The sequence below is a fragment of the Mustela nivalis genome (assembly GCF_964662115.1).
Source record: "Mustela nivalis genome assembly, chromosome: 4".
Classification (NCBI taxonomy): Eukaryota; Metazoa; Chordata; class Mammalia; order Carnivora; family Mustelidae; genus Mustela; species Mustela nivalis.
This window is the reverse complement of record NC_139023.1, coordinates 155256959-155283721: the sequence shown is the minus strand read 5'-3', so window position 1 is coordinate 155283721 and position 26763 is coordinate 155256959. Positions and strand designations below refer to the sequence as shown.

The 26763-nt window shown below is 33.6% G+C and overlaps 1 protein-coding gene across 1 annotated transcript in view; it reads left to right on the top strand.

Moving 5' to 3' along the window:
* The window catches only part of GALNTL6 (polypeptide N-acetylgalactosaminyltransferase like 6), a 1234529-nt gene that overhangs the window by 540066 nt on the left and 667700 nt on the right, over positions 1-26763 (top strand). Inside the window, exon 5 of the mRNA XM_082726947.1 lies at positions 8899-9065. Coding sequence (XP_082583073.1) covers positions 8899-9065 — 167 coding nt within the window. The remainder of the gene's footprint in view (positions 1-8898; positions 9066-26763) is intronic.

Sequence of the window (26763 nt, the reverse complement as noted above, 5' to 3'; positions counted from 1 at the left end):
ACATATATTTCGTGTTGTTATGTCCTCTAGGAGAACTGATCTCTATCATGTAATGACTTTTATAGCATGGTAACATCTTTTTTTGCTTTGAAATCTATTTTGTTGACTGACTATAAAGCTATTTTAGCTTTCTTTTTCTTAGTATTACTGTGCCCTATCTTCTGTACATTTTTTTTAAACTTACTGCATCTTTATATTAAAAATGCGTTTGTTTGTGACAGCAGGCAGAACTCTGAAAATCTCTCCCTTTTATGTGCATATTTAGACCATTTATATTCAATGTGATTATCCATATGGTTGGTTCAACTATACCATTTTACTATTGCTTTTCTATTCTTACTATTTAATCTTATTCTCCTATTCTTCTGTCGGTAGCTTCTTTCAGTTTAACTATATATTTAATTATTCCATTTAATCTTTTTGGAGGGTAGAGTAGATATAACTCTTTAACTGTATTATTTTAGTGGTTGCTTTAGGGTTGATGGAATATAATATTAACTTACTATGGTCTACCTTTAAGTAATATTATATGTTTTGATTTATAGTATAAGAACCTTAGAAAAGCATGCATCCATTTCTCTCCTTCAGGCCTTTATACTACTGTTGCTATACATTTTGTTTCAATTTCTATTATAAATCTCAAAATGCATTGCTGTCATTTTTGCTATGTGAATCAATTTTCTTATTAGATTTCAAAAATAAAATAGTCATTTTGTTGTTTACCCACATAATTACATTTTCTGTTACTTTTTCTTTTTTTGTCTAGCTACACATTTCCATTTGTATAATTTTTCTAAAGGACTTCATGTAACATTACTTTTTGTGCAGGTTTTCTGATGAATGAGTTCATTCAATGTTTATAAAAATGTTTCCATTTCACCTTCATTTTTGAGGTACATTTCATTGACTAAAGGAAAACTGTTTTTTTCTTTTTTTTTTTTTTGTTTTTTCTGTACTTAAGAGATGTTGCTCCACTTCCTCACTATCTTGTATTATTTTTAACAAGAAGTTTGCTACCATTCTGGTCTATGTTCCTCCAGATTTCTGTATCTTTTTTTTTTTTTTTTTGCTCTTTTTAATATTGTCTCTTTATCACTGATTATAACAATTTAATTATGCCTACTTATTTTATTCTCCTAATGGTGTAATATTAGAGATCCAAATACTCCAAAGTCCAGTGGTCCACGCCCTTTGAGGGCAGGATTCAAAAGATAATTTATCTAATTTTTGTTGTTTTAGACATTTATTCATATATATTATTAAATGGTTTATTTCCAAAAATATTTATGGAGAATAGATCAAACATTTCACAAAAATGTTTGAGGTAATAAAGTAACTGGCTACCCTACTTAAAGATATTACAATATATACATAATTTAAATTGATTGTATTAATATAGAGATGTTTTAAAAGCCAAAAATAGAATGATGGTCACATTTCTAGAAGATAATGTAAGCAGAAACGAAGAACATTGGGTTCTAATTCTTTGTTTTGTGTTATCTAGCTGTATGAGTTATAAATACTTTTCAAAAATTATAAACTCTTTAGTTAGGAATAGTGCCTCAGCATTGTACCATTTCTTCACCCAGTACACTATTTTCCCAATTTGACTATAAAATAATTTATGTTTAACTTTCTAAATCTCTAAGCATTTTAATTCCCAATTAAATAAAGAACTAAACTTGGTGAATTCTGAAATATGGTTGCAGCTATGTTTCTATTGATGTGATACCTTATATATTATAACTTCTTTTGTCTATGAAGAAATTAAAAAGACTTAGTGAAATCTAATCTAAATGGAGTCATATAAGGTAGTTTCTATTTTTCCTTTCTTTTTTAATTGAAAGAAGACAGAAGACTAAAATAGCTGTGTTCATTAGTGTTATTTGACAAATATTTCTGACCTTATAGGTCATATATAATTGGACCTTGTAGGATTGCACTTCCTGGGCTCTTGAGCTGTGTGACTAATTCTGACCAATGAGTTGTAAGCAGAAAACAGTATGTCATTTTAGAAACAGACCATTTATTTACCAGCTTGAGACCCATCAGTGCTTTCATTTACCTCTGGCAGAGTGATTAACAATGGTAAAAATGTTGGCTGGTCCCACTGACTGCAGTGAGCAGAGACATTCCTGCCAAACAGTAGTGAACAAATAGAGCAGCAAGAAAGAATAATCATTGTTTTGAGCCATTGGCATTTGGGGTTGTTTATGACCACAACATAACTTTCTGACTAATGTATTTAATATAAGCAGATAGAAAAACAAACAAACAAAAAAAAACCAAAAAATAAAGCTATACATTAGATTAACTAATGGAATGACCTATGGATTGATTTATGCAAAAATCTTCACTCAAACATTTTATTCAAATCTTGCAACACAGAATTTGAATTTTTAAAATGTGTGTTTTGATAGTGTATCCAAAACTAAATATTTAGCCTTAGGCAGTAGGAGGGAATACAATGTGACAATGTTGGGGTTCTGGAGCAAACAGCCAAGAAAGAATTCTTGAAACATCTTCGGTGCAAAAAGGTGGTTCTGATAAAGCACGAGGACAGGATCCATGGGTAGAAAGAGCTACACTGGGGTCCTGAGGAGTGGCTGATTATGTACTTGCAAGTACGGAGGGGGAGGGGATTAAGGATACTATAAATCTCTAAGGAATTTGGAAGCAAGGTTTCCTGGTTTTTAGGAAAAGGTCTGTTTACTACTGTCTAGTAAAACCTCAGTCATGAGACCTTTCAGATGTACAGCAGGAGGCCATATGCTTGGAGGATGATTGGTAACATAAATCTTGGGGGAGGGTGGAGTTAGAGATAAAGGAAGCTTCCAAGAATATTTATATATTAAAGGAGACTTACAGATCCTGGAGGTTGGGCTAATGTTAAGCTAAGATTGACCTTTGACATTAACAAAGTATTAATATCACAGTAGTTGAGTTCATAGAGGAAGGTCACTCTGCCTGTCTCAAGGACTTGTCCATGGGCTGTAAATAAGGAAACTTATTTTTTTTCTTTGCTTTTGTTCTCCACATCAGAATGTTTAGGTGATGGTGAGGAGAATGTGAAGGTCTTAAGAACCTCAAATGCAAGTTCAGCTAAATGCCCACAGCAAAAATGTTGACATGTATTGCATAAATAATAAAATAACTTTTAAATATGTATTATATAATTAATATAACATATTAAATATATATGTGATATAGATATAGATATGTATATCTATATCACTAGCAAGCCTGGTACTTATTTTATATGTCTGAATTAAAATTTATTGTTTGGCCTGTTGCTATTGTTGAAATAATAACTTTTTTTGGTGAAACTAATGAAATTATAAGATAAATTAATGTAATTAATTATAAGACAAATTAATGTAAGTATGTAATTAATTATAAAACAAATTAATGTAAGTATGAAAGGAATGACATTATATTTCAAATAAACAATGCTGTAAACTAAAAATAATTTTTAAATCTTTAGGTTTAACAGATATCAATAAGGAATATTAGAAAATATGTGTTTTGTTTTGAAAAAAACACAGAAGATTATGATAAATTTTCCATTTGTTTTCACCAATAGGAATAGTTCAGCAAAATATTTATAGATTATATTTTGTTAGCTTTTTAAAATATCTTCATGATTTGTCATTTCTCTCAAGTAACTTTTTAGAGAATTTAAACTATTTTTTCTCTGGTGCATTTAAACTTTGAAGAGTGTTTTTGCCATTCATTTAGATAAATTGTTACTTAACAAAAAGATGTTATGTAACATCTCTTACTTAACTTAAATGGCTCATCTCTAAGACATTCTTAAACTCCAAGTTAATTTTATGCAAATGCCTATTTTAAATAGCACAGCAATATGAAATGCAATAATTACAGGCATTTTCATCCATATTCCTATAAGTTTAATGTAACAAATGTTTTAATTGGTCCCTATTTACTCTTTGTGAATTTGATATCCATCAGGAACCATAATCATATAAATTGTTTGACTTTTTTTTTTACTTATTTCTTCAACACATTTCCATATTACCATATTGTCTTCATATTTAAAATATTTCCATTCTCCACCTAACTTGAGAATAAGCCTAAAATACACAGGTTGCAGATTCTTAATAAAGCCCTGGATAGGCTTCAGTATTTCTAGTAATACTGAGAAGGAGTCATCTGGAGCCCAACTCCTAGAATCCAGTGGCTGAGGCTGGGAATGAACTCACTTTTCTCTGGAGCGCGTTAAGTACTAGAATGACTAAATATAATTCAATCAGATTAAACCCTGTCACAAAGTGGCTGGTTTTCCTTCAAGTAAAAAAATCAGATCAGCATCCTCATTATCTTTTGCCGAAACTATTACAATATCCAATCTTTCTGTCTCATGTCTGCTGTCTCCATTGTCTGCCCTGGTACCAGAGGAATAAGGAAACATGATCCTGTTTTCCTCATCACTAACAACATGTGAAATATTTCACGTTGACTTCAGGCGAACATCCAAATTCCTTAGCATCACTTTAAAGATGCTCCCTGATCTATTCTTAACAGACAGACTCATCTATAAAAATTTCCCTAATTCTTTCAGACAAAGTTAGTCATACTTCCTTTGGGCTCTGATTGTTGCGTGCCATCTTTTATGTCACTTGTCTCATTCGAGTCAAATCATTTTATATATCTGCCTACTGGTCTGTAAAACCTTAAGGGAAGAAACTATAATGTATTCATCTTCATATCCTAAGTGTCTCTCACTTTCCCTCGTGCAGTCCCTGTCTCCCCTAATTTCCTCCCTCCTTCCATAAAGGACTTGACAGGTAAAATAATAACAATTAAAAAGCAATAAGAGCAATAACAACAATGGCAATATTTCTCAACCCCTTGCTATGATCAGATATGCTGCTGTACTAAGTTCCTTGCATGGATTATGTAACTTAATTCTCATGGACACATTATGAAGGTTGTTTATTTTTAATTTAATTATTTAATTTATTCTAATTTATTTATATATTTTTGCCCCTGCATTGCCCCACATGAGAGAATTCGTTTTACAGAAGTTGAATAACCTGCCCATTGTCACTCAGGTGTAAATGACAAAGCCCTCATGTGAACCTAGATAGTCTGATGTATAAAGTATGATTTTTCAATACTTGAGAAATGATTATCAGCACAAGATAGAGAGTTTTCCATGTTTGTCTAATCAAAAAAAAATTATACACATTCATGTAAAGAAGGAAACTTTACTACTAACAGTCTGCTGATTAGGATAAGGCTATTTTTATAGGTACACTGTGTCAAGTCTTGATAGCTGTATTTCATAGGCACAGAGAAGGCTCTGAGCAGAGCATCAGAAATTATGAAGTTGAAAGAAATAAAACCTCTCTTACAAATTAATAGCTTATATGGCTTATATGAAAATATGGACTGTATGAAAAATGGCTTGTGTGAAAAAATTTTATAAAATTTATTTTAAAATATTTCCAGGTGTAACAAAATGAAAGCTTTATAATGCAATAAAATAATAGTTCTTAAGTAATTCTGACTATCATTTTATATTGAAGAGACTGTTTTTGACAAGTACAGCATAACTTATATGCCTATGTCTCAAAACAGATTCCCTTAGAAACAGACCTTGAGACAAAAATTTGACTGTAGTAATGTTGAGGAGGAATCACAGAAAGTACCTGGGGAGGCTGGATGAGGAAGTAAGACAGGAAAGGAAAAAAAAGCCAATAAAAGATAAACTGTAAAAACCTTGTCTCTGTGGGCAACTGAGGCTCCATCTTGCTGGGAAACTCAGGTACATAATATAGAAAACACCTCAGAGTTACCTCACCAGAGGGCTGTTTATTCTCCAACTTCCCTCCTTCGTTGGTTGAAACGTGCTCCCGGGCATTCATTTCCCCCAAAACTTCTCATCTGCTTTTGTTCAGAGATGAGAGGAAGCACTTGGTTGGCAATCTGCAGGTATTTATAAAGGATCCTCTTGGCATGTACTGGGCTGGTGAATGCTAAGGAACTCTTGGTGGCCCACTGGTCCCATCTGCTAGCACCTGTCACTCACATGTATGTCCCTCCAGTAAAGCAGAACTGTTCTTGAGCCAAAAACATATACATGCACATAGATACAGAAATGCATACATACATAGACAAATAGATGTGTATACCGTATATGTAATTGCCATGTTCAACAGGATATTTGACACTTCAACCTCAACGTGGTCAGAATTCAACGCATCTTCACCCTCAAGCCTTTTACCCTTGAGAGGTGCCCTTCATGTAAGTCTGTATTTCATAAGATCAATTGCCCCTGTCCAAAACATGGGAATCCTCCTGAAACTACTTCTCCCAGACAGTTACCAAGTCATATCAGCTGTATTCCTAAATATACGTTGAGGACCACCTTCAGCTTTCCCTGAAAAAGCAGCAGCACTTTCCAAATTTAAGTTTAAAATTGTAAGTCTCTATTCTGTAACCCCTATTATATTGTAAATGTGTTGAAGTCAGGGATTAGGTTTTGCTGAATGTTTCTTCTCCATTTTGGATTCTGGCTTATATCAAACCTCAGTAGATCATTGTAACATAAGGGAATGAATGAGTAGAAGAGATCTTTTCACATCTTATGTGTGGTAAAAGTTTGAGCTCACAAGGATAGAAATTAATGAATACACTTTTATGAAGGAAAGCCTTATTTACATAGGATCAGTCTTGCATTTTTTTGTGTCTTCCTATTTTCTGAATAGATTAGTACAGAGCTGTTAAACATCATTATTGATTGCTTCTAGGGTATTGCTCTGAATAAAATGCTTATTTAATTAATAAGCAAATGATATGTGCAATGTCTCATCTTAATGTTTGAAAAATAATTTGGCTTTTTGGGAATATCAGTTGCATTCCCAGTGGCGCTCTTAGGTATGATGATTTGCACAAATAGGTACAATTATTCTGAATAGTGATGTAGTGAAACACAATTATCTGGGCCTTTGGCTTTGTTGAGAAGAAAGGATGGCTCTGCATGATTATAATGAGGTGTACTTAATTACTTGGGCACTCTTTTCCAGACTTGTGCATTATAAGTGAAAACATCCGTCTCACAATATTTCCTTAGAAATCACTCACAGATCTGTTTCATATGCTTTATATTTTTTAACCATTCTGTGTTATCTTAAAGTGAATTTAGGAATTTTTCCTAGCATTTAATGCCCATTTCATGGTATGACTTAGATGTTATTTTCAATTCTTTTCATCATATTTAGAAACATCAAAATCTACTTGTTTTATAGGTATTATTACAAATAATAAATTCTGAGATTAAATAATCAAAATAAATGGACAAAATAAAACAGGAAATATTTATATTTATAGATTTATATATAGATTCAACTTATTTATCTAAAGTATTTAATTTTGTTTTCTAAGATAATTTTATTGGCTTTAATTGCATTGTCATGTTTTCCCAAGTTGTTTTCTTTCTTTTTTTTTTTTAAGATTTTACTTATTTATTTGACAGACAGAGATCACAAGTAGACAGAGAGGCAGGCAGAGAGAGAGGGAGAAGCAGACTCCCTTCTGAGCAGAAAGCCTGATGCGGGACTCGATCCCAGGACCCTGGGATCATGACCTGAGCCAAAAGCAGAGACTTTAACCCACAGAGCCACCCAGGCACCTCATGTTTTCCCAAGTTGTAAGGCAACTTTTGTTGTAGATCCACAGTAATATTTAATATATCCTATTGAGATCATAGTAAAATGAAGTATTGAAATGACTGAGAGAAATATTTTAAGTAATGTTTTAAATATTCTGGTGCATTTCTCTACATATTGGTAGACGATATGCACACTTCACATCATGCTATGGTTTGTTTCCTCATCTAGCCTATATTGTAACCAGTATCTTGACAAAGCTAAAGCATTAGATGCTTCTGCATTTATGAAACTGTCTAATTCTAGATTGCTACTCTGTTTTTTGTTTTCAAGTTATTTATATCAGGAAAATCATTGAATTTGACAATTGATTGAAATTTTACTCTATTTTAGTTTTAAGTAGCTCAGAGACTTCACAAACTTAAGTGCATTCATCGTCCTCAATAAAGCTTGGTCAACTTGCTGAACTAGGAAGTAAATGAGATCTGAGACCAGGTTCCTTCCCTTGTGTGGCTTGAGAACTAATTAAATAAAGAATAAGTATGCAAAAATAACAATTACACATAGTAAATTGTTTTCAACTGTGCCAAAAGTTAAAGCCTATGTTCTTTTTGGTATCTTAGATTTTTTTTTCATAATGAATAAAACAACATGGAATTCCTAGTTATAATTTCCACTAGAAATGTGATAATGTCTGTGTTTGAATCTTAGTGTAACCTTATTATGTGGTTGTATCAGTATATGCTTGTTTAAGATGAACTCTTCATTCATTTCATTGTAAAAACGTGTTTTCCCCCGTAGAGCTCAAATATTGTCCAGCCATTGAAACACACCGCAACCCAAACTGATTAACTAAGCATAATTATTATAGTTGGATTTCCAGAACTTCCCAGGAAATCCATTTAAACCTTAACCATGTGCTAAGTGGGAACAATTTTAACTCATAAAATTTGTTCTTCCCACTATGAGGTAACATTAGGAAAAGTTTACATCAACAAGAACATGTTTCAGTGCTCTTCTTACCTAGTATCTGAGTCCTTCATACAAAAAAGGATAATTATTTTATTAAGAGCACATGTAAAAGAGATCATTAATAATTCCATGAATGAACTGAATGATTATTATGGTGTACAAGCACTGGTTGGTAAAGTAGTAGACAAAGTCTACTTTTCACAGATGTTTGATAACAGTGAATAAATAGCAGTATAAGATATGCTATAGTTTTGCATTTGACACTGCTTTTTTCTTCTTCTATCATCTCTAGTTGTAAGCACAAGATGTACCTGGAAAGGCTGCCAAATACCAGCATCATTATCCCATTTCATAATGAAGGTTGGACTTCACTCCTGCGTACCATCCACAGTATAATTAACCGAACCCCAGAGACTCTGATAGCAGAAATCATTCTGGTAGATGACTTCAGTGATAGAGGTAAGATACAATTAATAATATTTTATCTGATACTGTTATTACCTACATAATCATTAAAGGCTTAAAAAAAAAGTCATAAGATTATTGTGATGTTTCTTTCTGATTCTATCTGAAAGGTAATTATGAAGTTTTGACTATGCTGTGATTTCATAAAATGTTGGCCAAATTCAAAAGAAACTGAATGAGAAGGTATTGGTGGTGTTTGGGAAACTATAAGAAATTTGCATTACATTTCTGTTGTAAATTAGACAGGTGTTGGCAAAATGCCTCAAATTCTATTTTCAGCTTCAGGACAAACACTGCAAAATATGTTATTGTAAGTACATATGAATGGGGAAATATTCCAATGGATTTATAAAATCTGCTCCTGTTTCTGAAAGGCATCTGCTTTATTATTTACCAGTATGACACATTCTCTAGGCTACATGTGTGTTACTTCATAAATACTAGAAATGGTAAGTAATACAAATATTTTTACTTAGCAATTCTGGCTATTTTATCATATTTGAACAATAACTAACTTCACTCCTGCGTAGTGCAATGTATCAGAAAATTTTATAATTTGACATAAATTTTAATATTTCTACCATTCTGAAAAACATGGTATGGTTTATAAAAGGCAGGGGAATAAATTTATAGAAAGTTTCCTGAGATTAGGACTTCACTCACCATCTCTGGCCTGAATGTGAGAATTGTTAATTCTGCAGGAAAGGTAGTTTCTCTTTTGGGACAGATGTGAATGGACAGGAGGAAACCTTTCCTAATGATGTTAATCTACTTGGGAATACAGTGTTCTATGTTATATTTCATTGCATGAAGGAGCTCTGCTAACCTGTACTGTGTATCTGTAAAAAATAATGGCAGTTAAAGAGTTTAACTGCATATTATCTTTATGCATCTTGAAATCAAATGGGTTAATTGAAGCTTTGGAAATTTCATACACAACAAAAATGTCAGCTTCTTCATAGTCTCCAAAGATAGTGTCAAAGATAAACTGTTGTGTGTGTTAATCTTAAGGTTTCTTTAATAGAGTTCCAGTCTTTAATGATATACTTCAAATAATTATTCACAGTTTACCTAATATTAATATGTCTTGAAGTTTATATGACAAAATGAGGTTGTCTAACATCATTCCATTAAAATAATAAATTACCAGCTTGATAATTTAGGTTGATTTCAAAGCAGTTTTTGCCTGGCGTTGCTTAGGTAGATATGCACTCAGTACTACTCAGTAGTGCAAACTGGTATCTAAAACTGAAATTTATTACTTAAAAATTTATTTAAATAGCACATAGATGTCTTTTTTATTCTAATCAAGGCTAATATTTCAAAGTAGTCATTATACCTCAGGCTAAAAATAAGCATTTTAATGCATTAAAGCTAAAACTTTAAACTTGGCTTTTAAATGAAAGAATGAGAAGGGGGAATAAAGATCTGGGCCTGAATATCACCAAAAAAAAAGGTCTTTTGTGGTTGACTGGTACCAAGGGATATAAGATAGTGTTTTTGTGGAGCATCTTCTACATAATTAACTTGGTCTTGGTAAACTGTTCATTACAGCAGAATTTTGACCAGGAGATAATATAGTAGGAAGCACTCGGTAGCAGAAAATTGTGTTTTATAGAGCATTTTTTGCTGAATATTTCTCAGAGACATTTTTCACTTGAACATCTTTAAAGGGGGAGAAAGTAGTGGCATCTACATTTGTCTTGACTTCAAATCACTGTCATCTTTTGCACAGTAGCTACTTTGATGGACTATCTTTCTGCATAGAATGTTACCCAGGAAGTAAATGACAGAAGACTGTCAATGTGATTAGTGTAAGAGAAGTAGGACAACAGAAAAAGGATTATTTGGGATAGTAATGGTGATTTTGACTTTTCTATTAGAAATTTTTAAGGATAACAATGATTTTTAAAGTTTTGGTAAGTCTTTAATTTAGAGATTCTATTCCTATGAACTATCAAGTTGAATATATTATTTTAAGAACATTAAACTTTCAAAAGGTTAAAAGTTTTTGAATATTGCTTTTCATTATGTTAACCTATTGATATGTGTAAAAGTAAACTTTGAAAGAAATAAGTTATAAAAATACTTCTATAATCTTTTAGAATATGTCATAATTCTAAAGTTGCAAGGAATAGGAAAGATTGTTCTTCCAGATTTCTGTTTCAGATTTCTAAAATCTCATCTGATGGACTATGAGGGGTTTTGTGGACCTAAGAAGCATCAGTCCTACTTTCTGAATTATGGGAAATTCAGAACATTAACATGATGAATACAAGTTAGAATGCCAACACCAACTACTAACTGTATGACATCAGGTTAATGAATTCTGTGTCTCGATCTTTTTTTTTTTTTTTTAATCAAAATGGAGATAAGTCCTTAGTTATCTAAGTAACTCCTCAAAGAGAGGTCAGGATGGAAATCTGCCTTGGATTGCTGAGTGAATGGTGCACTGCAAAGGAGAGTATTTGCTCTCAGCTATTGATTTCTACTCATCAAATATTCCCCTACTACTATAATATAAATGGCCTCCATACTTCTTTGTGGGGATCCTCTCAATTTAATCAAATACATTCCATAAGAATTTCTATCTTATATCTATTTATCTCTCTTATCATCTACCTATCATCTGTCCTCTCCAGAACCAACAGAAGTCAGAGGGCATGTGAAGACCAATTGTGGTGATTCATAACATATTAGAAAAATTAAGACCTCTTTGACATTTAAAAAATCAAATTTTACCAATAAGCAAGTAAACTACTACAGATGTGGAAGAAAAATTACATTCTAGAGGTTCATCAAAAGGAGAATAAAAATAACGTGTTACCTCCTTATATCACATAGGGGCCTTACATGAGTGTTTATCAAAATTCTTTTCAAATTTCTTTTCTCTATTATAAGAGAAGGAACATATCTTAGAACATCTCTTATTTACAGAGACTCTAAGAGAATTTTTGTTACTCCTTTTTATTCTGATATTATCTCTGCACATGCTGTTAAAATTATTATACTTTAAAGTATATTTATACATTTTTTGGACAACCCAGAAATTGTAAGCCTGCAACATGTAGGGTCTTTTTCACCAATTCTCTAAAAATCAAACTAAGTAGGTCAGACAAAATTTAAAGTATAGGAGGATAGTTTTGTCTTGTTTTTGTTTGCTTCCTTTGGGAAATTATTTCTGAAATGTTACACTTTATTTTCAGAAATATATTCCAATTTTAGGTGTGGTCAATATTCAACGAAACACCTTTGCATTAGAGCTTTTCTGGATATTCTGCAATGTCCTTTTGCCAAAGGCAATAAAATTTTGACAAGACTAAATTAAATATTACTAACTTATATTTTATGTCCTCTAGGTCAATAGAATAGCTACATATGCAAAGAAAGAAAAAAGAAAAAAAAAAGAAAGAAGAGCCAACACGTTAGCTGTTTTAATAGCATCAGTTTAATATCACTTGGAATTCAGAGTTCCCAAAAAATGTAAGCCCTCTAGTAATTGGCAAATTGTGTAGTAGTTGTTTTCATAGCAATAGAGAAAAAAGTACTAAAGTATTTCATAATTATAGAATAATTTTGAATATTACAAAGTGATTTTTAAAAATCTGCTTGAGTAGGGTTGGCCCAGTTATAAAGAAAAAGCAAAATGAAACAAAACAAAGCAAAAAACAAAAACCCCACAGTTGCATGCCCTCTCCAGCAGTTTCTCAGTTTAGATACTCTTCCTAAAGCAAGCTTGATAAACAGAATGTTGTTTTAGCCTCCCATCAGAAGCCCTCTGTCTACAGAAACATGAAGATACAAGCCTGCAGGTAAGTTTTCAACAACACTATGTTTTTGCTACCTGAAGCTTACCAAAGTTAGTGAATGTGATTTTTTTTTTCCAGTAAGCTCTCAGAAATACATTTAACAACTTAACTTGAGGCCTATAACAAGGCTTCATGATGACTTTAAAGCAGGACTAATCCTGGGCTTATCTCCAAATTCCAGGCAACCTTAACAGCATCCACATGGAAAATGTTGAAATGTGTGAAATAAGCTGGGGCTTAACCTCCGAGATAGGGCATATTTGAACCTGACAATTCTCTAAACTTTGTGTGCTTAGATGAATCCAAGTTCACATTAGGATAGTCACAGGAGAGTTGCTGACACCCTTCCCTTAATACAAGTATGACGTTATGACAGTTGCAAACAGATGCAAAACAGGTGCACACATACTCAAAGCAGGTGCACACACTCTCTCTTGCTCCTGCTTGTTCCAAAGTGCCTAGTCAGGAAGGGTAAGAGTTGAGTATTTCAGTTTCAAAAAGGCCTGTTACGCTCCATGTACAAGTCAGAGGGAAAATCAAAGACTAGAAACTATCCTCCCAACCTAGCAAAGCCAACAAGGTCGAAGAAATCCAGGGTACTTTTTTGCAGATAGTTTAAGTCCTTTTGTCCCAGGGTGTGGCCCCGGGACCAGAAACATCAGCATCACATTGAAGCTTATTAGAAATGCAGAATCTCAGGCCCCATCCAGATGTATCAGAATCGTTATGTCAACATGATCCATGTATACTTTTTAATGCAAATCAAAGCTTCAGAGAAACTTTCATGTATTTCAAAATTAGGGTTCAAGTCATATGAGTAGTATGAATGTGTAAATAGTATAATTTTTTAAATTTCCTGTTTTTTGTGTATATTATTATAAATAAATTTTTCTATCTGTTTTTATTGTTTAGTGTGCAATTGATAGTGGGTTTATAAATCATTAAGAAAAGTTTGGGATGGAAGTCCGATAGCATTATTTCCACATTATTTTAGATATCAGTTTTCCATTTATCATAACATTTCTTTGATAGATTTTGGCATTTTCCACAAATTTGTAGGCATTTGCTCTGCTTTCTGATGAATTCATTTTATAGCATTTTATGTTTAATTTCAGGTTATTACCATTATTTCCTCTCTTGCCAATTTTCCTTCTTTTCCTAACATTTTATAGATCTATTTTTCTTTGGAATCATTCAATAATTCCCATGCCAACTTCAGGAAGTAGAAAAGAAATATATATGCATATATATGTAACATAATATATAAATTTTTATATAGAAAAATATATATGATCAACCAATAGCAAAGCAATTGCTGTAAAGATCCACATCACCATAAAAATCTCTAATTCTTTGCATGGTTGAAACTGTTTATGTGTCTTTAAAATGGTGTGAATATTTTAAATCACTTCACAAATGGTAATGATGAGTCTTGAATTTGGTTCTATTTTACTCAAGTAGTCTCCAGGTGTGCATGAAGGAAAGTTTCTCTAAGCAGACAAATCAGCACACGTTTTACAACTATTCGAAGTTGGAAGATATCAGTGTGAAAAGGTCATAAAATAGATAGAGAATGATAGTGCATTTCTATTTTATATGATAAAATACTAACACTAAAGTGCATATAAAGATTCTGAGATGACAGTCAACAAAAATGTTTTAGGGCTAGTTTTCCATCAGATATTCCACTAGACTATGAGACATGCAATTTTTATATCTCAGATTTATTGAGAATGAGTCACTGTGATGAATCTTGGAATTGTTTAGATTTGATATTCATATTTTAAATTGTAAGGATAATTGTACTTTAAAAGAAAAATACAATATTAAAATCTACTAAGGAGCAGGAACTAAGAAATGTTGTAAAATACAACTGTATATTTTTCTGTTTAGAAATTTAGCATCACCTGCTAATGAACTAAAAGAAAGCCGTTCTGATTGCTGATGATAAATTTAAATATCATGTTGCATTATGGTGAAGTGTATAATTTTAATAAGGCAGTTCCGTTTTACCAGTGAGTTTAACGTTTGTGGTTGAAAGGGAGTCAAAACAGAGTGGCACCGTATCCTAGGGTCATAAATACGAATGTCAAACAGCAATGTGTTCTCAAGGTCAGAGGAAGATGAGCTTCTAACCTACAAGCGTAAATTTGGGAAGTTACAAAATCCAAAATTAACTCATAAAAAAATCTTTTTGTGTTCATAAAATATGAGTGTTATCCATTAGTAGCAGAATATGCTTTGATAGAATCTATGTCAGAAGGCAAAACACTTTTGGGGCTTCTATCTCTCTACTTTTAAATTAAAAATTGGGAGGGAGACAAACCATAAGTGACTCTTAATCTCACAAAACAAACTGAGGGTTGCTGGGGGGAGGGGGTTTGGGAGAAGGGGGTGGGATTATGGACATTGGGGAGGGTATGTGCTTTGGTGAGTGCTGTGAAGTGTGTAAACCTGGTGATTCACAGACCTGTACCCCTGGGGATAAAAATATATGTTTATAAAAAATAAAAAATTAAAAAAAAAATCCAATCTCACATGATGTCCTCGTCTATGTAAACAGTTTACCTGACAAAGCTAATGAGAAGTACATATTCTTGTTGAGCTTCACTTTTGCCTAAATGTTTAAAGTAGCATTTTGTGGTGTCCTTTTTCTTCTGTATAGCAAATGTGAATAAACTCTTCAGTTTTCAGGAACGTTACTGAGGGCTATACACACATTTACAGTCCTCACAATTACTACTAGAATCTGTTATTTGTTCTCGTAGAAGCCTATTTTAAGTAGGTGCTTATTTTGCAGACTAAAATAAAGGACCTTGACATACTCTAAAGGCATATTTATTCTTTTTTTTTAATTTTTAATTTTTTATTTTTTATAAACCTATATTTTTATCCCCAGGGGTACAGGTCTGTGAATCACCAGGTTTACACACTTTAGGCATATCTTATTCTTAATGAATTATTGTCTGAATTAGCCTTTATAACACTGGCCCTGGTAGGTTCAGAGCACTGCAAAAGATTCTTAGGGGGTCTCTATTCTTCTGTCCTCCAAGGAAAGTCATGATATCTCTAAATTTGATTAAATTAATTTCAGTTTCAGCAGGATTTATATTTAATTTACAAAGGTATGTTTGTGGAAACTTCCATTCAAATAGATACTTTATGTGGTTAGTTTTAACAAAAACTATTTTTTAAAATGTTCCACTATAGAATGTGAGAATATATTTTGTGAGAATGTAGTCATCAGAATGAAACACTTTTAGGCTAATTTTGAAGACAAAAATAAGTGTTTTGGAAAACATATAGTAGAAAGAAGAGGTATAACCGAAGGTTCATTGTCTGGTGGTACTATATGATAGAGATCACATATAATATTAGAAAAAATTTCACACCTGAATTTTGTTATTGCTGTCTTTCCTTTTGCTGTTAAAAATATTTTGTGTACTTAAATGAATGGGATAAACAAATTAAAACTATGGCCTTACCATACCATACCATACCATACCATACCTCTGTTGTGAGATGTCTTTTAAAATACCCCTATAGAGTAGTCAGTAAGTTGAGGGGAAGGGGAGGGACAATTAGTACTTATATTTGCTCGATGAGTCTCAAAGTTTTTTAAGAATTTTTTTAAAAGGTGATAAGGCTCAGCAACCTGTCATTTTCTAACTAGCATTTTGTTCTCTTGCAGTTTTGTTCTCTTCTTAAATATTATTTTGAAGCGTATGAAATTGTCAGGTTTTTGTAGGACATTGAGTTTATTAATGTAGAACATTAATGTAGGTCATTAATTTTACATATTTCATCCTTAATAACTAAGCATCTTAAAACTTATCTATCCCCGATTGAACGATTATGTAGGGCTCATGTTTGAAATCAGTGCTTTTGATGGTAGAGGATCGCAACTCCCATCACCAGGTTCTGGATAAGCCGATCTGCTTTTTCTGGAGGAAAACTCCACATGGTTGAATTAATCTGGGGTTGGCATAGAAAGAGATGCTTCTCTTCAAAGCAAAACTGTTACAGCTCGCCGATGTCACAAAGGCATGACTTCCTCAAGAAAAATAAATTGTGCAATTCATTTTATGGCAGATTAAATCCCATTTATTTTCCTTGCAGACAGCTGTTTTGAGTAGGATGTCAGTTGTATGAAACCATTTTATGGATGTTGGGCTTCAGATCTTGGGTAGACATAACTTTCTCTGATGAAATAAATGGTTATGTTTTATGATTATTCCTCTTGTCAGCAAATGTCAGTTGGTGAGTTTTAATAATACAGTGTTCAGTATTTCAAGCAGCTCTTTTTGATGTCTAAATATCCATCTGCTCTTAATTTTTTAAAAAAATCACTGCATTGACACAATGCAAAAAAGCACAAATATTTCCTCCTGTCAACCTTAAAAATAAAATAACCAGTTACTTTTCTAACAAAATGAGTTATTTGGGAATAGCGAGAGAATTACAATTCAGGACAAGACAACTATGGTAAACCATAGGCAACTCTGAAGAGACAAAAGGAAGGTCAGTCTTTATTAGGTTTTAGGAGGAAACTGAGGTGGGTTGTTTTAAGCAAAAGTTCATTGGAGAGAAACAAGAGTTTGGGTTCGTGGTGTTTTCTCATTGGCTATATGTGTGGTTATTGGGTTGTTGCTGGGACATTTAGAGATATTCTTTCTTTTTCTTAAAAGCAGGAAATGAAATTGCTATGTGAAAACTGTCCGCCCTTGTCAAGATAATTCTTACCTTTTTTCTTCCTGCCGGTTATGCAGCCTCAACCAATGGCATGCCAGTGACAGTGCCCCCTTCGAGCATTTCCGACTCCATTCTAAATGAGATTTCCTGTACTCCTTTTCACACTCCTTTATCTTAAATTACAACATTTACTTAGAAAATTATTAGTCTCTAAACAGTCACGGTCTTTGATAGGCTGACAGATTTTAAACATCAAATGCATGCGTGTTTATGAAACATGTTTTAATAAAACTTTAATAAAAACTAAATGTTTTAGGGCACCTGTGTGGCTCAGTCATTAAGCATCTGCTTTCAGTTCTGGTTATGGTCCCAGGGTCCTGGGATCAAGACCTGAATGAGGCTTCCTGCTCCGCGGGAAGCCTGCTTCTCCCTCTCCCACTACCCCCCTGCTTGTGTTCCCTCTCTCACTGCCTCTGTCTCTGTCAAATCAATAAAATCTTTAACAAAATTCTTAAAAATTTAAAAAAATAAATGCTTTATATCATCTGAGGAACAGTTCCATATTAGAGTGAGAGGGTCATCGAAATAAAGGAATTTGTGACAGGGTGTCATTGTAACATTTTATATGTGAATGAATGAAGACTCAGAAGGGTGACCTCCTGGGTCACACACTAGGTCTATTTTATATGCTTAAATAAATGCCAGACAAAACTAAAATGTATAGATTTTGTGCTTAGCTATATAGGTTTCCTCACTGTAGTTTTCTCAAACTTCTAATTCTGAGAAACTGGAACCATTCTGATAACTATATTTAATTTAATAAAACTGTACTACAATTATGTAGGCACACTAGATAATTGAATTTAATTTATTACCCTATTTTTTGCCTTAGGATCAGGATCATAATAGAAACCATCATTTCACTGTGTACACACAAGAGTTGGAATGGAGAATTCATGAGAATAATTCTGAATGACTTGAACATACAAATTCCAATATCCATAATGGCCTTCTAGGACTACAGGGGGCCAATAAGAGCCTCCCTCCTAGAGAAAACAGTTTTTCTAACATTCTGAAAGACTCACAACATAGTCAAATGGGTCATAAAACATAAATATGCTTCATTTAGCCTTACAGGCTGATGTAAAGTAGAACTAATTGAGGTTAGTGAGTGGGGTTTAGGCTGGCCTCCCATAGGTCATCTGAATGATGTATCACTCCAGAGTTCAGTAGTCTACAAAAGTCGCTTCACTGTGTAGAAGACAAGACACTTGCAAGACTACTAAGCCGCTACACTCGTGCAAAATGTTTCCAAAAGTTGCGAGTCTTTTTAGTACAGACAGAAGCTAGGGTGAAGGAAGACATGACTGGACAGATATCTGCCATTAGATTACACCAGTTGGATAAGCATCACTTCTTTTTCCTTTTTTTTTCCCTGCATTGTCCTCGAAAACCTGGTAAAGAACTCTATATGGAATATATATATGTTTCTTGAAAAACTAATGGCTGCCTCACAGAATAGAAAACCTTGACCCCAATGCTATCAAAGGCAGTGGAAAAAAAAAAAAAAAGCTGAATTTTCTATCTTGAATAAATTCTAGCTCTGTAACTTATCATTTTGACTTCTAATTATGTTTCTGCAGGATTATGAATGCCATTTCCAACTTAGTGGGGATATATTTGGGCTTTGAAATCAAAGTTAAGCAACAGATTTTTTTTTTTTTTCAGATTGGTTACCCCCCTCTAGTTTTGCCAGGTTGAAACACTGCTTCTTAGAAAATAAACTGAAGACTCTATGAAGAAAAGGAAGTATTTATTTATTTTATACTATTATGTTTGAAATTTATAAACTCACGGGACAGGTAGAAATATAGTGAGTAGTTAACAGTGTAGGTGTTAAGAGAGTTTTGAATTCAAGTCCTAGCTCTGCTACTTATAGCCTTTGGAAACTTAGAAAGGATTAGATATGAGAGGAGATTATACAGAAACAACAAAATAATAATTTCACTATTTTTTTTTTTTTTTTTTACTCAAGAAAATCTCTCTAAACTGGAAAGGATAGGAAAAATAAGTCACCCAATATAGAGAAGAGATAGCAGGATTATCCATGACTGTTTTGAATAAGTTCAGGCTTGAAGATCTAAACCATTGCTACATGCTCAAAGAAATTGCAACATTTATCTTTCAACCATGAATAATCTTCATGAAGTGATGATGAAGGAAATAACTTCCCAAGACTTGAGTCAGACAAAAAAAAATGTCTGTATGCACAAAAAGACAAATTTTCGTTTCCAAAATTGAGTGTACTTGTTTTTGATTTTTGGAAAAATTTTAAAGTAATTATAGCTATATGTTTTAAGTAATAAGAGATGCCTTAACTACTGTGAGTCAGCACAGGTTTAACTATTTATTTAACTATTAATCAAACATCATCCCAGTGGAAGGCATGACTTCCAAGTTCAGTTTCTCTTAGACCCAGAACTTCCTTCTCCTACAGGAGTGACCTTACTTTAATATCCCTCGAAACCCAATGTGTCACACGGGTCCTTGGATCCCAGGTAGAGGGCATGTAGCTTTCTCGGCTTTTTCTCAGATGCTGTAAACATCTGAGATTACTGCAGATTGCTTGACACAAAGCAGCCTGCATGTGTACCTTAATCACATTTCTCTATGAAAAGTGAGGCGTGCATGGTTAGAGGTGCCTCCACTGAAATGGAAATCAAGCTGAGTCCAAAAGATGTCCTAGAAGATGACTCTCAGTGGTATGGTGAGCTTCTGGGAATCCCTGACATACTGTTTTTGCTAGCTAGCCTTGTGTGTTGTCCCTTACTCAAGATCCCTACGCATCAGTATGAAGCCCTAAAGAAAGCAAAATGGCATGGCAGATGAATTACCCAAGACCCTAGATGGAGTGTTTATTTTCTAAAACCACATAGGCTCCTCACTGCAAAAAGATTCATGAATCAAAAGAGGTCATATTGATGAGCAGAGTCAGAGATGTATAATCCCCAAGATCCAAGTCTATATTTAAATATCTGCAGCTTTTAAGCGGTCGGCAATAAGCCGAAATGGCAATACTGAAAGCTATAAGCTCCTAAATGATGTATATATTCTAAAGTGAATTCATCTTTTTTATGGGAGTGCTTTCTTACAGCTGGCCTATGGTACCAATAAATTAGGCCCACTTGATGACTACCTTGATTTTAGCCGTATGATATCTAGTACACTACATTTTCATCTACAGTGACATGACAGATTTTTGAAGTATCCTATATGCTGTATAGTAAATCAGAATTTTAAAGGAGCTTCTTCTAACTCTTTTAATTTGTAGGGTACAGATGGCTTGCTCCTCCTAAATGAATAGCACTGTCACTAAGTTATAATAAGCCCACATTTACTAGTGATCAGGGAACTGATGATCAATTTCTAAAATTGAATCACCAAGCACAGGGGACTCATGTGGTAGACTTCACTTAGGATAGGGGACTTAGTAAATGTCTGCACTTGACTGAATGCCCTACTTCAGAACTGCTTGTGATCGTGCTGTTCTTAGAAGAAACTGGGATATTACCAGTAGGTAGAATTTGTAAGAGAATAGCAGTAGACACCCAATTAAAGTGCAACTCCATTCATAAGACTGTCATCCAAAAGAAGGCAAATCTGGTGTGTGAAAGAATGCACCTAAAGTCCGGGTGTCAAAGACTGATTCTCTTGCAGGCCAGAGGTATTTACTTCAAGTCCTGTATAGAAACTTGCATTCAATTTCTTTGGCCCATAGCCTAATTTTCTTCCCCACTCTCTCCTATAATCAAACAGAGCTAACATACTCTGTGGTTTAATGTATTGACACCAGATGATCAACCACTGCAAACACATTTCAAGTTTTAGAACTGATGGCCTCTTGGGATATCTAGAATTTGTTTGTACCTACTTCAGAATTTAAAATCGTCACCCACTCTGCTAATTTTAGGGAAAACTGTCTTCGCAAAATAAGTAATACGTTATGTTAAACTTAGAGCCTTTGACACTGTAGGTCAAGAGTGTTTCTGATTAAGTATGGTGAAGTCACTTTTCTAGCAAGAGACATCCTAAGGCGTCACTAGTAACACAGCAAATAATCTTTTCAAATTCTTTAAGTTGCTTCCCATTTTAAGATCAGGGAAAATCTACAAAGTTACTGAAGTCCAGTGCTCACAGTGAAAAAAAAATTTGCCACAACAGCTCACATTAGTGCTGGCCTTCATACCTCGTAGGACTGAGAAAATGCTTATGGGTTACGGTTAGTGCTATACTTGGTCAAAATTGAACCCAGGGTAAGCTTTTGCCAAGACATTGCATGATGAATAATATCAGCATGTTCCCCATTTCGGTGTCTGAAAATGTAGTTAACTATTTTAACAACAGTGAGTCAAAAGGGGCAGGACCTGGGGCAGGGTGTTTGAGGAAGGAACGCTGGGTCGTGTTTCATTTTGATAACCAACCAGACATATCAGCAAGGGGCTCCCCCTTTTTTAATTCTGTAGTGAGTAGTGGTGGTTAAATAGGTTATTTGGGCATCATCCTAGGTTTGAATTGTGGCTTTACCTTTACTGGCTTTGTAACCATGAACAAGTTTGTTATCTCACTTGTCATATACTCATTGGGAAATTGGGTTTCCACATGGAAAGCAATTAGAACTGGAGTGGGTGCAAAGTAAGCGCTCAACTAGTTTTGTCCATTAATGTTTTTGCTATAAAAGGGTAGAATTGAAGTAGATGACCTCTAATTCTATCTCTGACAAATTTGAGTACAGAATTAGTATCTATGTGTTTTAGATTATTAGAAATTATTAAATAGGTAACTGTTTCTTTCCTTTAAAATTGTTACTCACCCTCCCTCCCTCTCTCTCTCTGTTCTCTTCTTTCTTTCTTTTTCTTTCTTTCTTCCTTTCTTTCTTTCTTTCTTTCTTTCTTTCTTTCTTTCTTTTTCTTTCTTTCTTTATTTCTTTCTTTTCTTTCTTTTCATTTCAAGTATAGAATTTAGTGATTTATCCCTTACATATAACCATATAACACCCATTGCTCATCACAGCAAGGACCTTCCTTAATACCCACCACCCATTTAGCCTACCTGCCCACCTCCCTCCATCAATCCTCATAAAACTGTTACCTTTGAATAGATATAGCACAGTAGTGGAAAGATCCTCTAAATTTTTACAAAGAACAAACATACATAGGCCTTTGGTGTCTCTATGATTTTATATAGATGATTCTGAAGCTGTATAATTACTATTAAAAATTGTATTATGCTAAGTATAATAAGTCAATCAGAGAAAGACAATTATCATATGATCTCACTAACATGTGGAATTTAAGGAACAAAACAGAAGATCGTAGAAGAAGAGAGGAAAAAATAAAACAGGATGAAACCAGAACAGGAGACAAAACAGGAGACTGTTAATCATAGGAAACAAACAGAGGATTGCTGGAGGGGAGGATGGTGGAGGGATGGGGTAACTGGCTGATGGATATTGGGGAGGGCACAGGATGTAATGGGTATTATACAACACTGATGAATCACAGTCCTGTACCACTGAAAACCACTAATACATTATGTGTTAATTAATTGAATTTAAATTAAAACTATTTTAAAAAATTATAATTATGAAGGGCCTCTGTTCAAAGTACCTCCCTTTTGTGAAGGCCTAAAAAAATCCCCACCCTTAACATGTCAAGTGAAGTGCACTCTTCTTCAAGAGGCCCTTTATTAATTAGCTCTCTAGCTCATCGTTCTCTGTAGTCCATCTCGTAATTTTTGTCACCACAAAGCCACACTGACACACAACATATATTTATTACCACTGTGATTTTTAAAAGCCTGTTTTCTTGAGGCGCCTGGGTGGCTCAGTGGGTTAAAGCCTCTGCCTTCAGCTCAGGTCATGATCCCAGGGTCCTGGGATTGAGCCCCACATCGGGCTCTCTGCTCAGCAGGGAGCCTGCTTCCCTTCCTCTCTGCCTACTTGGGATCTCTATCAAATAAATAAATAATCTTAAAAAAAAAAAAAAAGCCTGTTTTCTCTACCTGAAATGCATCTCTGTGATACTTCCTTTCCTTCTGAGCCCTTTATTCTATCTTTTAAGACTAGTATAACGCCATAGCCTGATTTCCTTCAAAACCTGCCATGTCAGTTTATATGGTTATATGGGAGGCTGTTTGAAAAGTTTACTTTAAAATAAACAAACAAAACAACAATAAAAACCTGTGACTCGGTTTCCCCAACAATAAAATGGGGGTTAGTAATAGTTCCCATCTCATACGGGGGTTGTAAGTATTAAAGTGTATTTGTGTAAAGTGCTTAGACAATACTTGGCACATAGAAGTCTTTAACAGTTGTTGGCAACTACCTTTGGAGTGATTCCTCTTTATGATCATAATAGTCTGAGTCAATATCATTGCAGTTTCCACGTTATTTGGATATGAGTTTATATCTTTGCCTATTACCAGCTAATGAGCTCGTTGAAGATGAGGATTATCTTTTTTTTTTTTTTTTGAGTCTGGATCATACCCTAAAATTATTGTTGGTTGAGTCGGTTTTTATGTTCACTCATTTATACATCCATGGAAATAGAAATCATTCAGTTCTTTGAAATCAGATGTATTAAAATAAGTTCACCAGTTAGGTGAGTTTATTTCTTCAATTCCTTTAATTAGTTGAAGTGATTGAGAGAGTCTGCAGAATAGAAAAGTTTGCTACATCACAATACTGACTTATTATCAGAGGTATTGGGGTTTCCAGGAACAAACTCCATCTTTGCAATAATGAATTCCAAATATCACAAACTGAGAGAGATTGTAAGTAATTTAAGGTGTGGTATTCATTATTTTGAATATTTATTTGATCTTTCCAAGATGAGATAATTTCAAGAAAGCAGAATATAGTAGATTTAATAAAATCAGGGTCAGAACTTGTCACAGGTCCATGTCAGAGGAGCCTCATGTTAAACACATAATAAGTTCTACTTATTACAATTGAAAAGTTTTTGATTTCTAGGAATTTTGAATTCTAAGAGCATGAATCTGTTTCTGTTTGATGAAGATAGCACTTCTTCCTTCAACACTGAGTTTCAGTGGCAGCATAGCATGGGATGAAGAAAATAACATGTGTTGAATATATTTGGTCTGATGTTATATATACAAAGATTCAGAATTTTAAATAAAAAATGTACAGAAGAATAGTCCCTACCTGATTATCCCTAATCAGATAAACTAAAAAGATACAATAATATGCTCAATTAATGAATAGAATGAAATAAATCCATAGATATATTTGTGTAATTATGTATCCTATGTAATATATATTTTATATATTATGAATAAGTATAAATTATATAGTTCATATATATGTGAAAAAGAAACATAGAGAACTTTTTCTTTTAGAACAGCTTTTATTCTAATTCATGTAGCATGTTTAGGCCTATTTCCCCACATTAGACTAGAAGATCCTTGGGGGTAAATATAGTTGCCTGTTTTGTCACTGCTGGGTCCCTCCTGCCTAGGATATAGAATAGCAAAGGCTTAATTAATATTTGTTAAATAAATTAATAAATCATGAATTTAAGAACGTCCCCATCCATTTCTGAAATCAGATGCCAGAACTCTTAGTGCAGTTGCCCTGCATCTTAATCCCAATCCTTGTCCTTTTCTTCTTAAAATTCCTTCTTAGGCATAAACTTGTGATTTCATCTCCAAACAAAGTATGGGAAAGCTTTAAAAAAAATCATAATGTATGTAGTGCATTCCTCCAAGTTTTAACTTTTAAGTAAGGACAAAAGTTCATTGCGTCCTATTAATTTGGTAACCCTGACAAAAATCAGAGACATTTTAAGAGCTTAAAAAGCTAGGCTGACCCACCTTCAGACACCGGGTATAATTGAAGACAATTTCCGCTTCCATTAGGAGCTTTGTTATGTAAGGCCCTGTCAAAAACTGAGATAAGCCTTATATCACTGCAGAAAAAGCTGCAATTCATCTGCATTCATTTCAGCTTGAAACCTGCTAGTGGCGAATATGAAATAATTTGACAGCATGTGTTTTGGTGATTGTTATGATTTATGGGAGATTTTCTGATTTTTTTTTCCCTTTCTGGTTACTAAAGGTTATATTCCATAACCATATTACTTAAGGTCATATAGAAATTACTTGTATATAGTTTTCTAGTAAGTGTCTTTGTATGGATCTGGCTGACAAGTTAAGCACAGTATATTAATTAAATTTGAATTTCAGATAAAAATTTCAAATCTAACTTTTATCCTACTACATTGTTTGCTAAGTCTGGTAGATTTATCTATGGATACAAACTACAAAAGCTATTATAACTCTTTAAATTCATTAAATTAAGAGTGTGAATAATATATTTGTAATTGCCCTATTGACAGATTTTGACATATTTTTAGGTTGTCTCTTTTATAAAGACATATAATACTCCTTCTGCTTTTCGTAGGGTTAAAATAAAAAAATTAACACCTTGGCAGCTTCAGATGTGAACTGTTTGATTACTATGTGTAGATGAATTGAAGAGACAAGAAAGTTCTCAATATACACCCAGTACTTGAAGACTTCTGTGAGGTTTTCATTAAGGAATTAGAATTAGTTTCTGAGATTTAAGTTTTAAAATTAACACCCTACAGTTCCTAGCAGAGAGGAGCAAAGCTTAATAGGATGCCCATACATGTGAGACCTGACTGTGTACAGATAACAGTGCTTTTTTTTTCTTTTGATACTTTTCATTTTAAGAGAGAAAACAAAGGAGGAGATGGAAGTTCTATTCCTGTGGGCATCTAGTATTTTGATACCCATGGTTTTTGTTTCTGTGTGTTGACTAATAAATAGGCTGGTTATTTTCTTCCCATTCTGGCCTTCCTGTGAGGATGAAAAAAAAAGATATTTATGAAGATGTGACTATTTTCATTTCTAGGTGCTCACCAACATTAATGATTAACTTGAACCTTTTGCTGAGGTCTGGTGACAGCTGAGTTTCAGAGGTCATACAGCTCAGTCATTCATTAGACCTTGGTAAATTTATCAAATAATGAATTTCCCTAAAAGTCCACTAGATGGACAAGTTTTCTTGAGGTGATAACTGATAAAAGTGTAAGCTTCTCATTTGTATTTCTGCATACGATCTATGTTGAAAAAACTGTTTTAAACTGTGT